The sequence below is a fragment of the Macrotis lagotis genome, chromosome 3, assembly GCF_037893015.1.
Source record: "Macrotis lagotis isolate mMagLag1 chromosome 3, bilby.v1.9.chrom.fasta, whole genome shotgun sequence".
Lineage (NCBI taxonomy): Eukaryota > Metazoa > Chordata > Mammalia > Peramelemorphia > Peramelidae > Macrotis > Macrotis lagotis.
The window spans coordinates 26,101,512-26,117,045 of NC_133660.1; the positions used below are offsets into that span (position 1 = coordinate 26,101,512).

The 15,534-nt window shown below is 41.3% G+C and overlaps 1 protein-coding gene across 3 annotated transcripts in view; it reads left to right on the forward strand.

Moving 5' to 3' along the window:
* The window catches only part of AFG2A (AFG2 AAA ATPase homolog A), a 238,094-nt gene that overhangs the window by 22,139 nt on the left and 200,421 nt on the right, over positions 1 to 15,534 (forward strand). For all 3 annotated transcript variants that reach the window (XM_074228357.1, XM_074228358.1, XM_074228359.1), the window contains exon 11: positions 10,346 to 10,555. In XM_074228357.1, the coding sequence (XP_074084458.1) occupies positions 10,346 to 10,555 (210 nt within the window). The remainder of the gene's footprint in view (positions 1 to 10,345; positions 10,556 to 15,534) is intronic.

The following is a 15,534-nucleotide window of genomic DNA, read 5'->3' on the forward strand; positions in this document are numbered from 1 at the left end:
AGTCCTTGGGGGAGGGGGTGATGTGTTGAGAGCTGAGGAGAAGATGGTTTGGGCTGGGGTGGGGGGCTAGGAGACCCTCAGGGCACTGTCAGCAGACACTGATTAAGTGCCTACTGTGTACCAGACATTGGTTTAAGTACCTAGTGTATACAGTTTTAAGATCTGGAAGCCCTGACTTCCTGCTCTTCCTCTGACATGTTGTTAACTGGCCATCACCAGAGATGGTTTATTTTTATATCGATCATATATACACATACACACAGATGTGTGTGTGTGTGTGTGTGTGTGTGTGTGTGTTGATTCAGCCTGCAACTCTTTCTGCCACTGAAGGATCGTGTGTCTGTGGGGCTCTGCCAGGGAACAGTGAGTCCTGCCTAGCCCAACTGCCCAGATCCCAGCTGGCATCACTGACCCACACCGTTCCCCGGTCTGTGCCTGACAGTGTTGTTCTTGAGTGAATGACGGGCGTGTCTCTCTGGTCCCCAGAACGGAGCTGAGAGGGCTGCCGCTTATTAATCCTGGCAGCCTCGGGTTTCCTTTGTGGCTTTTTGAGAAAAGCATCAGGAAAATTACCAGCTCTGAAAATACTGGCAGAAAAGGAAGCCTGGACTCTAGGAGCACGGGAGCATTAGTGTTTATTGACACTTTCTGAATGAATTGGAGTGAAGGTGAATGAAGGTGCAAGGGAGAAGAGAAAGGAAATAGCAGCCAGAGCCAGGGCCTGGTTTTGAATTCTCACTCAGACACTTCTCAGCTATTTGACCCCAGGGAAGACCCTTCATTTCTTCTAACCTTGGTTTCCTCATCTCTAAAATGGAAATAGCATGGAGTAGAGTTCAAATGAATTAGTGTGTGAGATGCTTCCAGAACCTTATAATGCTGAACAAATGTTAGATTGTTATTAAGTAATAATGTTGAGTTCACAATTCTCTTCGTGTCAGAATTTAGGGAGCACTTCTCTCAGAACAACCTGTGTGAGGTGAAAGATGGTGTGAGTTTTCTTATTCCACATGAGGAAACTGAATTTCTTATCAGTTGGTTTGATTAGTAAATGTTGAGTTAGTCAGAATTTGAACTCAGGTCTCCTGACTCAAGTTTTTTAGTCTTTCCAATAGATCATAGAGTAGATCATGGTTTCCACACCCATAGCTACCTAATCAGTTCTCTAGAAGCATTGACCCTGTTTGGATCCTTGTCCTTTCTGTGAGTTCTATGACCCCGGATACATTGAGGGGTGGCATTGCTTATATTTTGACCATCAGTTCACAACTGAACATAAATATTTTTGGAAGTATTTGGCCTCAGGCCCTGAGGGGGAAACTCCAGGGTTTCTCTTTGTTAGTAGAGTCCAGATAGTGCTGGGGAGACTTGTGTTCGGTCTTGGTCTAGGCCATGGAGGGTGCGAACGCATCTCTTCTCTTCCCCTCTGGAACCACTCCTGAGAACTAATGGATCAGGAGGCCCCCTTTTGAGAGCCTATCTATATAAGGGCCTGTGCCCCATTCTGGGACTGCAGAAGCACTGGTCTGCCTCATAGGAAAACTGCTCATTATAAGCCAGCACCCCCACTTTGTTTCAAACAGTTGGAGTAGAATCATGTAAAATTGAACAAGTGAACCCCCCGGATGATCACTGGGGCCTTGGAGCTGGTTGATGGAGTTGGAACACACATTTCACCTGCCCCCCCATTCTTGGCACACAAGACTGGCTGGGGCTTGGCATTGCTGGCCTTGGTTTGGCATTCCTGTGTTCAGGTCCCCAAATGGTAGACTGTGAAAAAGCCCACCCAAGAGCCAGGGGTAGAAATCAGCCCCACCAACCAGAATGCAATTGGATAATTCCAGGAAAGTGTCAGACAGCTTGGACTTCAGCTCAGCCCTGAAAGACTAAATCATTGCTTAGCCAGTCAGTCATTCAGTAAGCCCCTACCATGTGCCGGACAATGTGCTAAGCACTGGGGATACAGGAAGAGACAGAAGACAGTCCTTACCCCAGGAGCTCACCATCTTATGGGGAGAAACAAATATGTAGAGACAAGGCTAACTACAGAATAATAGGAGTGATTAACAGGGGGAAAGTGCTAGAATTAAGAGGTATTGGGAAAGGCTTCCTGTAGAAGATGGGAGTTGAGTTGGGACTTGTAAGCCATAGACCCCAAGTTCAGTTACCCCAGCTGTCCCAAGGAGGAAGTCTTGGCAAGTGGTGAGGTTCTAGACCAAGAGCTAGTTGGCCAGCCAACAGACAGGATTCTTGGTCAGGCACAAAATGAACTGTATCATCTCTGAGGTCTCTTCTGTGATTCTCTGACTGCTCTGTGGTCTTCTCTGGTTAGACCACATCTAGTTCTTATCAGGTGTTCACTTTTAGAAAGGGCATTGAAAGGCTTGAATGGGGCACCAGGATAGTGAGGGTCTGAGGAATATGAAAGCCTTGAGGCTTAGGAAGGAGTCTTGAGAATGTGTTGAAACCCTGACCATCTGGTAGAATGAGAGGACATTCACTCTTGGATTTGGGTTCAAATTTTACCCCCTGACCCTACTACTGTGTGGCTTTTGGACAATTTTTATCTTCTCTGGTCCTCAATTTTCTCAGAACGGAGTTGGACTGATTACCAAAGCCCTTTCCAACCCTAAATCTATGATTCTGCATCCCCTTGGTGTCATTAAAGTGATTTCTACCTAGGGGATTTATAGCTCTCTTGTTAACTGAACTCATGAAAGACTTTCCTAATTTTCTTTTGATGCTATATTTATAATCCATGACCTTGGACCAGTTTTCTTTTGGGATTTCTTGAGTTGGCAGCTGTCCATGGTGCCCTCAGTGCTACCTATGAACTTTGACATGATGATCCTAAGCTCCTCATGGTTAGAAGATGACTTCCTGTAGTCAGTTATTAGAGGAAAAAAAGTCCTGTGGTGGCATTATTGCTGTAGGGAGACTCTTCTTTTTGAGTCTACAAGAACAAATGACAAACCATTTGAGTGATTTTTGTTCAGGAGTTGTCAGGGGCTTAAGCCCTGTTAAGACATACTTTAATCAAGTTGGGGATGGCAATGCATAGTTCCCTCTTCTTTATGAGGAATGGTTTCAGGTAAATGCCAGCATCAATTTGGTCTAAAAGGAATGGAATGTCCCAAGTTGAGCAATACCTTTAATTAGAACTGAATAACTGAAATGATCTATTATTTTATTTTTTATTTTTGAGTGGAGATAGTAGAGGTTGGGGCTTTGTTAAGATGAGATTCAGACATGTTTAGACCTTCCTTGTAAAAGTACAAGGTAGCATCTGAAAAATAGTTTTATTCCTTTTTTATCTGAGTGAACATTTGTCTAAATATATATGAACAAATATCCATCCAGTTTCATTCAGTGAGCATTTATAAAATGCCAACTGTATACTGGAGATGCAGAGACAAAAATGAAATATTCCCATTTTGGAATAAACTCATTGGGAGGAACAACATGTATATATGATATGTATAATGGTCATATTAAATATGTACAAAGTAAATACAAAAATAGTTTTGTCTAGAACAGGGACTTGATGCCTTTTTTTAATTTCAACAGGCCTTTGCACTTGTCTGGGGAAGCCTTGAAGAAGAAGGGCAACCCTTCTTAAAATAGCTTGTTTTCTTCATTTATGATTGAAGGAAATGCTAAGTTTCAGGGAGAGATGAGTGAAAAGAAGGATGTTACTTTTTTTTTCCCATCGAAGTTCACAGATTACTCCTAAATCCTTTGGATCTAGAATCATATTTCTCTACTGTTGTAAACATCCACAGTTCCTCCTAAAGGAGACAGTGTTGATGCCAACACTACTTTGGCCACTAAAATATTAAAAACTGTTTTATGTTCCAGTAAGACTGATCATATCCAGAAGTGTTTCAGTATAAAAATAAGTGTATTGTCCCATTTAAAATTTGACTGGCCCTATTTTATTCTATGGGTCTTATAGTAGCCCAGGATTCCAACCCTAGTGGTATTTGTGAGTCTGCTCCTAGCCCTAAAGTATCCCATGATGACTCTATTTTGGGAGATGTCTGAATGTAGGGCAAAGAGCCCTAAAATTGCCTCCTAATGCTGGCATGACCATTTTCTGGGTGATTTCTGTGTGATGTTTGACAAGGAACGGAGCCTTGTGGGCTTCAGTTTCTTGATGTATTTAAATATAGGTTGGAGCAGGGGATTGCATTTATTTCTTTTTCTTTTCCTTTCCAATTTTTTTTCCTCGTGGACCTAACAAACATAAACATTTCAATTTAATAAAAAACAGAAAAAGAAGATGGTATATGAATCACGAATCTCTACTAGATACCACTTTCTGAAAAGTTAGTTTGTTCCTTTTTTTTATTCTTAGGTCTTTTTTCTTAATGGTTAGTTTGGGGCAGCTAGGTGGTGCAGTGTTGGCCTTGGGAGTTAGGAAGTCTTGATTTCTTCACACACTTAAAACTGTATACAAATACAAATTTTCTTCATCTGCAAAATGGGGGAGCACCTACCTCCAAGGTAGAATCAAATGAGATCATAGTTGTAAAGTGCTTTGCTAGTTTAAATCTCTATTTATTTATTTAAGGCAATGGGGTTAAGTGGCTTGCCCAAGGCCACACAGCCAGGTAATTATTAAGTGTTTGAGATCAGATTTGAACTCAGGTACTCCTGACTCCAGGGCTGATGCTCTATCCACTGCGCCACCTAGCCACCCCCAAACAAATGATTTTTATTGGGAGTTACTTTTATTTTGTTTTGTTTCTTTTCTGATATTGGGTTATTTAAATTTTCCATTTCTCAATCAGGATGTTTTGCTTTTTTTTTGTCAGTTTTCATCTGTCTCATCTGAGTCATTTTTCTTAGACATACAATTGGACAAAATAGATTCTGACAGACTCCTCTTTTTCACTTATATATATCAAGACTTCTCCCTTTTTTTACTTTTTTATTTTGTAGTTTAGTTTTCCTCTCTCTCTCTCTTTCTCTCTCCCCCTCTCTGTTTTGTGTTGTTTTTGTGAGGCATTCAAGGTTAAGTGACTTGGCCGGGGTCACACAGCTAAGTGTCTGAGTCTGGATTTGAACTCAGATCCTCTTGACTTGAGGGCTGGTGCTGTATCTACTGCACTACTAGCTCTTTAAAAAAATCTCTTTAAATGATGCCAACTCATAAATTTGAAGAACTGACAGAAGCAGAGATCAGGGTTTCAGGATGCAAAAGGGAGCTCAGTAGACATCTAAGCCCACTCACCCTTGGTCCAAAATATCTCCCCTGTGACTTTGCCAAGTAGTCTTCCAGTCTTTAGTGGAAGGTCTCTAATAAGGCAGGACCTAGATTTTTCAAGGTAATGGGGTTAAGTGGCTTGCCCAAGGCTGCACGGCTAGGTAATTATTAAGTGTCTGAGGTTGGATTTGAACCCAGGAGTCAGGAGTACCTCATATCTTTAAAAAAAAAATAAAATGACTGATGGTTTATATCCAGAATTCAACTAGCCTTTCAGCCCAGCCTCTTGGTAAACCATTCTGGATGGACTGCCTTAGTCAGTCTCTGTCCCTGAGGGCTACATGTCAAGGTGGGATGGTCACTGTCCAGGCTTAGGGAAGACAGGGACAAGACCCTACATGTAGGGGAAGTATTGTCCTCAATATCTCTGAAAGCCCTTTCACCTTGAGGGTTCCATGAGTTTGGACATGAGTAATCTTGACTAGTCTCCTTTCTGGTTTCTTTGCCTCAAATCCCTCCCCACTTCCCTACCTCCACTTAGCTGCCAGGATGCTTTTTCTAAAGCTTAGGTCTGACCGTGTTACTCTCCTTCTCAGTGAGTTGCAGTGACTCTCTATTACCTCTGGGTTCAAATCTAAAACCCTTAATTTTTAAAGCCCTTTCCAACCTGCCTACTTCCTACCTTTCTAGACCTCTTGCATCTCATTCCCCTCTGCTAACCCTATCATCCATCTGTAATGGCCCATTTTGCAGTCCTTACATATGGTCTTCCATTTCCCATCTTTGAAACTTTGCCCCAGCTGTGCCTCCTACTTGGAATGCCTGCCATTTTCTAGCCTCCTTGTTTTCCTGCAAGATTTAGCTCAGAGGTTCCTGAGGATTTTCCTACCACTCTAAAATTATCGTCTATCTACTCTGTATGACTTTCAGATATACTGACTGATGTACATGCTTTCTTTCCTGCTAGAAGATGAATGCCTCGAAGGCAGGAACTATGTTTTTACAGTCTCTGGTCCATTGCAAACACTTGTGATATCTCTTAGAGACAGTTTTCCTCATTTGTAAAGTGGAGAAAAATTTTTTCGTAAATGGAAAAAAATTTAAATTATTTTAAAACTTTAAAAATAATCATTGCTCCCCCCCCCATTTCATGGAATTATTCATTGAATAATTAGGAAAATCAGATGAGATTGGCTGATGCTAAACACCATGGGATACTAGCTAGCTGCCATTCCCTTCCTCCCTCTCTTCTTTCCATAAATATATAAGTATTAGAAATTTGGGGAGATCACTAGATTTATTGTATTTGGCTTGAGAAAACAGAACTAGGAGTAGTAGGTGGAAGCAGAGAAAGAGATTTAGAATTATTGATGTAAGGAAAAATGTTCTAACAATTGGCACTGTCCATATGGAAGATAGCTGCCTAGAAGGCAGTTGGTCCTGCCTTATTAGAGACCTTCCACCAAAGACTGGAAGACTACTTCTTGGCAAAGTCACAGGGGAGATATTTTGGACCAAGTGTAAGTGGGCCTAGATGTCTACTGAGCTCCCTTTTGCATCCTGAAACCCTGATCTCTGCTTCTGTCAGTTCCTCAAATTTACGAGTTGGCATCTGGCAGGTTTGTTGATGTACACCTAGTACCATCAGCTAAATAAACCTTCCTCATTCACCTCCTTTTTAAAGTTGGTAGCAAAGTTCTCTATGATCTGATTAATCAAAAGTCTGCCTGTTGTATTAATTACATATTCAACACTTGCCTCCTTATTTATTTTTTTACCCTGGCATCTTTTCAGATGAGCCTAGAGCATTGAGATGTGGCAAGTCAGCCTGGCTACAAGGGATGAGCTCATTAGTGGCAGATTTCTTGGGCAATGATGGGGGAGGGGAGTAAAATTGGCATTTAATTGACCATAATTACATTCCCTCCTTAAGACACCCTCAGGATGAGTAGCAGGGATCTGTCATGCCAAGTTTTCTGTTTTTTCCAAAGAGTGTGTTCTTATTCCCTGGTTTCTGCAAACTCAAGAGATAGAGACTGGGAGTGTCTGACCTTGAGCAAAAATCTGATTTTTAGAATGGAGAAGTTAATGCGGCCTTTGGAAACATACTTAATTCTATCTTGCTGATTGTCAAAACTTTGAAAAGAGCTTTATTTGACCTTGTTTCTTGTACAGACCAGTGGTCAGTAAACTTGTGATGACACATACCAGAAGTAAAAACAAACACCCAACCAAAATAAAATTGAGAAAGCATCCGTGATATTTGAATTTTCTTATTTCTAAGTCACTTCTGCTATTGTACTATGGCCCTCTGGCCCTCTGTTTCCTTATCTGAGTAATAATGTTTGCTCATTGTGAGAATCAAGTTAGAGGATTTTAGATCCAATGCTCGTAATTGTCTTGGAGGTTACCTACTACTTTTTATTTTTAATTTTTAAATTTTATTTAAGGCAGTGGGGTTAAGTGACTTGCCCATGGTCACACTGATATTAAGTGTCTGAGGCCTGATTTGAACTCAGCTTCTCCTGACTCCAGGGCTGCTGCTCCATCCACTGTGCCTCCTAGCCACCCAAGAGATCACCTACGTCTAAACCTTCATTGTAGAGGAAACTGAGGCCCAGAAAGTTCAATTAGCTTGTTCAGCCTTACTATGCCCATGGCTGGATTTGAACCCAGGTCTCCCTGTTTCTGAGGTCTAGCTCCCTATCTACTCAAACACGAGGTATTATCATTTCCCCAATGCCCAGCAGAGCTGACTGCCCACAATAAAGTCCTTAAGAAATGATTGTTGAACTGAATCTAATCAAAAAAGAGAGAGAGGGATGACAGAAAATGGTGGCTGAATTATGGGGGAATTTCAGTTAAATAGCACCAGAGGGACTCTAGAGGTTCTCCTCAATGGAAGAGGTAGACAAGAAGACAGGGCCAATAACCCTGACATCTTAGGTTTTTATTATTGTGGTTGTTATCTTTGGTTTTTGCTTTGGGCATCCCATTTGTTTCCCTCACTCCACTTCATCATCTCCGCATCCTTTTGAAATACATCTCTGGTCTTAGGTTAAGACAAGATCAGGATATGAAATGTTCTTGGCAAGAGTTCTCACAGAACACAGGAAATAGCTACCCCGGATCTCTGTTTCATCATGTCTCGGGAAGGCTTTCTCGTCTTTCAGTCGGCACAGACAAGCAGCCTGTCTGGAGGACCCTTTGTTTGCCAAGCTTCCTTATGTGCCAACATAGCCAGCCCCAAGCGGGGAAGTGCTGTCAGCCACCCTTCCCCTTCTGCAGGAGATGTGACCTTGAGAGCCTTCATTTAAACTGGGGAAAATTTAAATCTTATCGGCCTAGAAAGGACTTACTGGTCATGGCTTAAGATTCAGAGCTGGAGGGGGTCTGAGAGAGCCCACTTAGCCTAATTCCCTTCTTTTTGCAAATGAGGAAACTGAGGCCCAGAATGGGCAAAGCTCTTGCTAAGGTATATTAGAGGATCATATTATTTAAAGCAGGCTTTGACTTAATTCTTTTTAAAAAGAAAAACCCAACAAAATATTAGTTTGTAATCATGTTTATCCTTATCTGAATCAGGATGGTCTGTAAGTTTTTGATTCATTATGCTCACATGACAGCCAACCCAAGAAATGCTTCCAAAACTTTTCCCTGGAACTTCTTTCAGTACATCAAGACTAACGTGGGAGAGAGGGGAGGGATGGGGGCCATGGTAGAACTGGCACAACCATTCTAAGCCTTAGTAGACAGTTGAATATATTCCCTTCATTTAAAGTCATCCACTGATGGCCATCCCTCCCTGCAGTCTCCCCACATCCCCCTGGGTGTAAAAGTCTTCCCAAAAATATGTAGCTAGTAGATGAAAGGAATTTAAGAAACAAAATCCAAGATGAAGGGAATTTGTTATGGCATGGGAAGGACCAGACCCTCATAGGACACATCCCCACCCCTGGTTGACCAGCATACTCTGCTGATGGCTAGGAAGGATACCACACCCCCTTCTTCCTTTCCCCTGTAGCTTACTGGCTGCCCCTCCAGCAGCTACCCCAGAGCAGGAGCAATGATAACATCAGATTGAAAGCCGAACGCAGACTTAGGTCCTACCCATCACCACCCACAACAGCCAATAGAGACTGAGCTTCACTATGGGTCACTGGCTCATCCAAGGGCTATCTCTTCTTTCTTTTCCTTTTTCTGTATCAGTTCTTCACTAGCTATTTTGGAAAAAAACAACAATTTATCTCCAGTCTTCACCTCTCATTCTCTATATTCTTCAACCATGACCCATCCCCACCACTTCCACTATGCCTTCTGGGATTCCTGTTTCTTCAGGAATTTTGCTAAAGAAAGTCCCTTCATTCTGTCTCTCTCTCTCTCTCTCTCTCTCTCTCTCTCTCTCTCTCTCTCTCTCATTTTGGCACTCTCTCTCTCTCTCTCATTCTGGCACTCTCTCTCTCATTCTGGCACTCTCTCTCTCTCTCTCTCTCTCTCTCTCTCTCACACACACACACACACACACACACACACACACACACACACACACACATTCTTCCCATCTACTTTTTTTGAGGGCAAGAATTGGAGAGAGAAATGAGTTAGCTTATTGAAAAAGGAGGTAAAACATCCCAGGGGTTGATAGTTAATGGCCACCAGGTCTGGGTTGGTTGATAAATTTGTGTGGGAGAACTCAAGATAGCATATGGTAGAGGAAGTGGCAGAAGGGAAACAAGGAGTTTTCTGATCCTGCCTCCCAGATGGTGAGTTGGAAGGTATGAGAAGGTACAGCCCATGTTGGAAAGGATGGCTGGGAGTCTTCATTTGGTGGCAGGAGATACAAGGAATTTGAGAGGAGGCTGTCTAAAATGAGAATTTGAAAGTTTGACAGGGGACACATGGAAAGGACAGCCCAATTTGGAGTAGGACATGGGTAGGGAAGGGTTCAGGTGAATGTGGGGCATGAAGGAGCAGGTACCTGGGGAGGGGAGCATTTTGATCCATAAGAGTTCCCCCAAAGTTCTATATCTCCCTTCTCCCTTTTATTTTGAAAACAGTTTATGGGCATATTTTGTTTTGCCCAGCCTTCTGTTTGTCCTGGCACTGCTGACATGGAACAAATGGTTTGCATTGTAGGTATCCTTGTCGGACATCGGAGGCCTGGAAGACATCAAACTCAAATTGAAACAAGCTGTAGAATGGCCCCTGAAGCATCCAGAGGCCTTTGCCCGGATGGGGATTCAGCCGCCCACAGGGATCCTTCTCTATGGGCCTCCTGGGTGCTCAAAAACAATGATAGCCAAGGCCCTGGCTAATGAAAGTGGACTTAACTTCTTAGCTGTGAAGGTAGGTTTCTTTTCTAAAACTAACCTCTTCTTTTCCCCCTCCTTGTCCATCCTGGTGGAAGGAATATGGAGGGAATTTGCTGGTGTGGAAGGGAGGGGAGAGGGAGAGAAAGAGGAAGGACAAAAGAGGGAGGGAGGGAAGGTAAGGGGATAGAGAAAGAGAATGAGAAAGGTAGAGAGAAGGGGAGGGAGAGAGGGAGGAGAAAGGGAAGGAGGATTAAAAGAAGTGGGGAAAGAGGGAGAGAGAAACAGACAGGCAGATAGAGACAACAGGAAAGAGATAGGGAAAGGGCAAAAGACAGGCAGACAGACAGAAAAAAAGTGACTAGCTTAGCTCCTGAGTCACTGAAAGTCTTTGTTCCATCTCTTGGATATCAACATTTCAAAGCATGAGTCTGATATGGAAGCACCTTCTTAAAGGTAGTCTCCTTCATTTCCAAAAACAAGAGGAAGATTGGTTGAATGCCAGTTTCAAGCACTGTGAAACTGGCTTCTTTCCCTCTGAACCACAGAGCATATTCTGATCACTCCCCAAAGAACACAAGGCTGACATCCCCAGGACTATCATCGCTTCATGGAAATGCATACCTTTTTTCCTCCCCCTAAAGCTAATTTGTGCTCAATGAAATTGAAGAACCAACTCAAGTTTGAAAATTTGAGTGCCAGGGACTTTCTTGTGAGACAAGAAACTTTTCTTACCTCATCTTATGTAATTCTCTCATTTGTAAATGTTCATCTTGTTTTTCATTATTCTGGTACCTTTAAGGACTGATGCTTTGATATAATTCAATGTCATTGCTCTTGAAGAGAGATCTGGGATTTCATTCATATAGGAGACTCCCAGGGGAGAAAATTGCTTTCACCAATGTAGTACCTTCTAGTCTTAGGGGATACCCAGAACACTTATCCTGCATCTCAGAGACATTTTGAACTCAAGTCTTTCTAGATCCATGATTCATGGTCCTAGGCATGTCACCAGATGCCTCTTGCAGAATACTTCTGTCTTCCTCCTCTGTTTACTACCTGCATGACCTTGGGCAAGTCATTGCATGACTTAATGGTACACCTTTTCTCTGTTGATTACCCACAGTTTATCTCATGTGTATTTTGTTTGCACATAGTTGTGTGACTATTGTCTTGTCCACTAGTCTTGAGTTCTTGGGGGCAGAGACTGTCTTTTGCCTTTCTTTGTATTCTCAGCATTTGGCACATATGCTCAGTGATTAATAGTCATTGATATTATATCACTATTGCTCTTCATAATAAATTAATTGAGATATCTTTTTTGGTGTAAGCTTTCACTCATCTCTTTCAGTCAAACTCTGTTTTCATAGGCTTAGATAAACATTTTTATTAAAAGTGTAGCAAACAATAGACTGATTTAGCTAGGCCTACATTTTCAGAATGAGGAGGACCGAATGGCTCTGGGGTCCCATCCTGCTCGATGATCCCAAGTCAGAGGTCTCTAATGCCATCCCTAAAGCCAACTTTCTTTCTTTTTTTGCAAAGCAATGGGGTTAAGTGGCTTGCCCAAGGCCACAATTATTAAGTGTCTGAGGCCGGATTTGAACTCATGTACTCCTGACTCCAAGGCCAGTGCTTTGTCCACTGCTCCACCTAGCTGCCCCTAAAGCCAACTTTCAGTGGCTCATATACTTTTGGTTTTTAGTTCAGAACGTTTTTGAGATGTAGACCTCTTGCCCACTGTGACTAGTCACAATTCATTCACTCACCAAACATATTGAGAGTGCTTTCTCTGTTCTGGGTACTGAACTGGATTGTGGTTCTTAAGTTTAGAGGAGATGCAGACCTTGCCTTCAGGTAGTTTGTAGTTCATTGGGGAATAAGGAACTAACACATCACATTATTAAAAAAAAAATCTATTTATCTTCTCTGTCTATCCATTCATCCATCTATCCTTTTTCCATTCAGCCATTCATCCATTTGTCATCTGTCCATTCATCCATCTATCCATCTATCTTTCTTTGTTTCTTTTTCTTTCTTGGTTTTTTTCTATCTACCTATCTGTCCTCTCTATCCATCTATTTATTTATCTATCTGTGGTGCTTAGGAACTCTGGATCCCCTCCTCCCCCACCCCCACCTCCTCAATTTGAGCAGCTGTTGTTAAGGACATTGTCTGTGTTCAGTTGTTTGGTATTTGAGCTTCTGGAGATCTGGACATGATCAGTGAGATCCCTTTGGCTCAGAATGTCATGGAGAGCCATAGAAACTTTTTGCTGCCCTCCCTAGTTGATGAGTCAGTCTTCCCTGATCTGTCAAAAGCACCCTCATCCTTCCAGTCTCCCGGGTTCAAAATGCTGACTTTAGCTTGGTCTCATCCTAGTTGATCAACCAGGTGTTAAATCTTTCTATAATTTTCCTTCAAGTTCTTAGATGCTATGCCATTTGGTGTATGGCAAATATGCAGGTTTCTATGTATACACATAAAAAAGACATACACACCTATGCATAACCAAAGAAATCTTTTTTTGGTGTAAGCTTTCCCTCATATCTTTCAGTCAAACTCTGTTTTCATAGACTTAGACAAACTTTATTAAAAGTGTAGCACACAATTAAATATTTTAGTGGTGCATCAGCTGTGAGAAACCTCACATTGAAAGTTACCCCTAATCATCAATTGTAGCTGCTGATATCTTTATAATTAATGGATCCATAGATCTGCCATTCAGTTCTCCGTAAGGGTCAGTCTCTCTCTGTTACAGTTAACTCTGAAAGAAAGACTTTTAGTTCTTTTCTTCTGTGTCTCACATAGTCTTTCTCACCATGAAAATTAATTCGTCTTTGGATGAGAAATTGTCTCTACTCAAGATTCCATCTCCTCTTAAAGATCCATGGTATGCAAGAGAGACCTATTGATGTTCCGGTGTTGTGCTTTGTCAAAGGCCTTTTTCTTAATCTATTGATATAATCATGTAGTTTGGGGTGTTTTTGTTTCAATATCATTAACAATGTTAATTGTTTTCCTAACATTGAGTCATCCTTACATCCCTGGTGCAGATCCAACTTGGCCATAGTGAGTAATTGTTTGGACACACCGCTGCTGCTCCTCTTCCCCCGAATGGATGTGTTTGGCCGCAGGTTGTTTCATTCGATGGTTGCGGAAATTTTGTTTGTCATCTGGGTCACTTACATCAGAATATTTTTCACTGGCCATTTTCTCTCTTCCCTCCCTTGCTTTTGGCTCCAGTGATTAAAGAGGATTAGTGTATTTTGGATGTCAAGAATTCTCCTGGAGTTCTGGAGGAAGGCAGGACTGACCTCTGGTCTGGGTTTTCACAGGGTTTCCTATTAGCCAGATTTGGAAGCATTAGGATGAAATGAACTTGGTATATTGCTTTTCTGGTTTCTTGAGAGAGGATTGGTTCACTTCGTAGAGAAACTGAACTGGATTTGTTCAATGTACAAAAAACTCCTTGCTGCCTGACTCCAGAAAGTTAGGGCCTCTCCGCAGACAGCCTGTGATCCACCAGTAAGTGAAGATCTATTTGTTACTTATTTTTAAAAAATTTTTATTTAAGGCAATGGGGTTAAGTGACATCCCCAAGGTCACACAGCTAGATAATTATTGTCTGAGGCCATATTTGAACTCAGGTCCTCCTGACTCTAGGACTGATGCTCTATCCACTGCGCCATCTAGCTGCCCTGTTATTTATTGTTTGTTTATGTTTTATATCACCATCATTCTCAATAATCCCCTCCAGAATGAAGCTTCCATTATGGCAGACAAAAAACATTTAAGGGAAAACAGCCAGTGCATCACTATCATCAATATTATATCAACATCAGTTTATATTGTACTTTAAGATTTACAGAGCTCTTTACAAACAATATTATTATTATTATTATTATTTGTAATGAAATAATCAATATTTTTTGACCAAAATGGGAAAGTAAATTTTGAATGATCTTGATTCAAAAAAATTAGAAAATGCAATCAATTTTTATTATCTCTATTTTCCAGGTGAGGAAACTGAGGCAGACAGGGTGAATGGCTTATCTAGGGATGCCAAAACTAGGATATATCTAAGATCAGATTTAAACTTGGGTCTTCTTTACCCTAGGTCTGCTTTTCTATTCAGTGTGACATCAACTACCCCCCTCAGACAGTGTATGCCAGTCTAGTTTAGGTAGCTCTCTAGACGTGGAATCAAAAAGACTTGAGAGTCAAATCCTGCCTTGGACATTTACTAGCTGTGTGACTGTCGGTAAGGCATTTAACCTCAGCTTCAGTTTTCTGATCTGAACAATGGTTATAATAATAGTACTTATTTTACAGGATTTTTTTAAGACCAAATGAGATATTATATGTAAAATGGTTTACAAACTTTAAAACACAATTACTGCTACTTATTGTTATGTCTTAGTAGTCTCTCTCTTCTCTGCCTGAGAGGTAGGAAGTAATTTTTTTCCCGTTTTGATTTTTTATGACTCCGGTTTACCTTCCTTTGAGTGATCTTTCATTATATTGTCTTCATTATCATATATATTATTCTGTCTTCATTATTGTAGATTTTATTCTCTTATTCCCATTTTTTAAAAGTTTAGGCAGTTCTAGTTTTTTGTTATTTTTAGAATTCTTTTTATTTGTCATTTTCTTCTGTACAATAAAATCCCATTATAATCATGTATCACATTGTCTGGTTGATGGGCACTGGTTTCAGATTCTTTGTTACCACAAAGAATGCCTCTTTGGATATTTTAGTATAAGTCAGACCATTAGGGGGCAGTTAAATGGTGCAGTGGATAGAACATTGGCCCTGGAGACAGGAGGACCTCAGTTCAAATACAGAGACACTTATTAATTACCTAGCTGTGTGACTTTGGACAAGTCATGTTGCCCCATTGCCTTATAAAACAATATAAAACAAAATAAATCAAGCCGTTATCCCCAATGTCTTATCTTGTCTTTGACTTCTTGGAGTCTGTACTCACCGAAAGCTAGAGAATGGAGTCATTC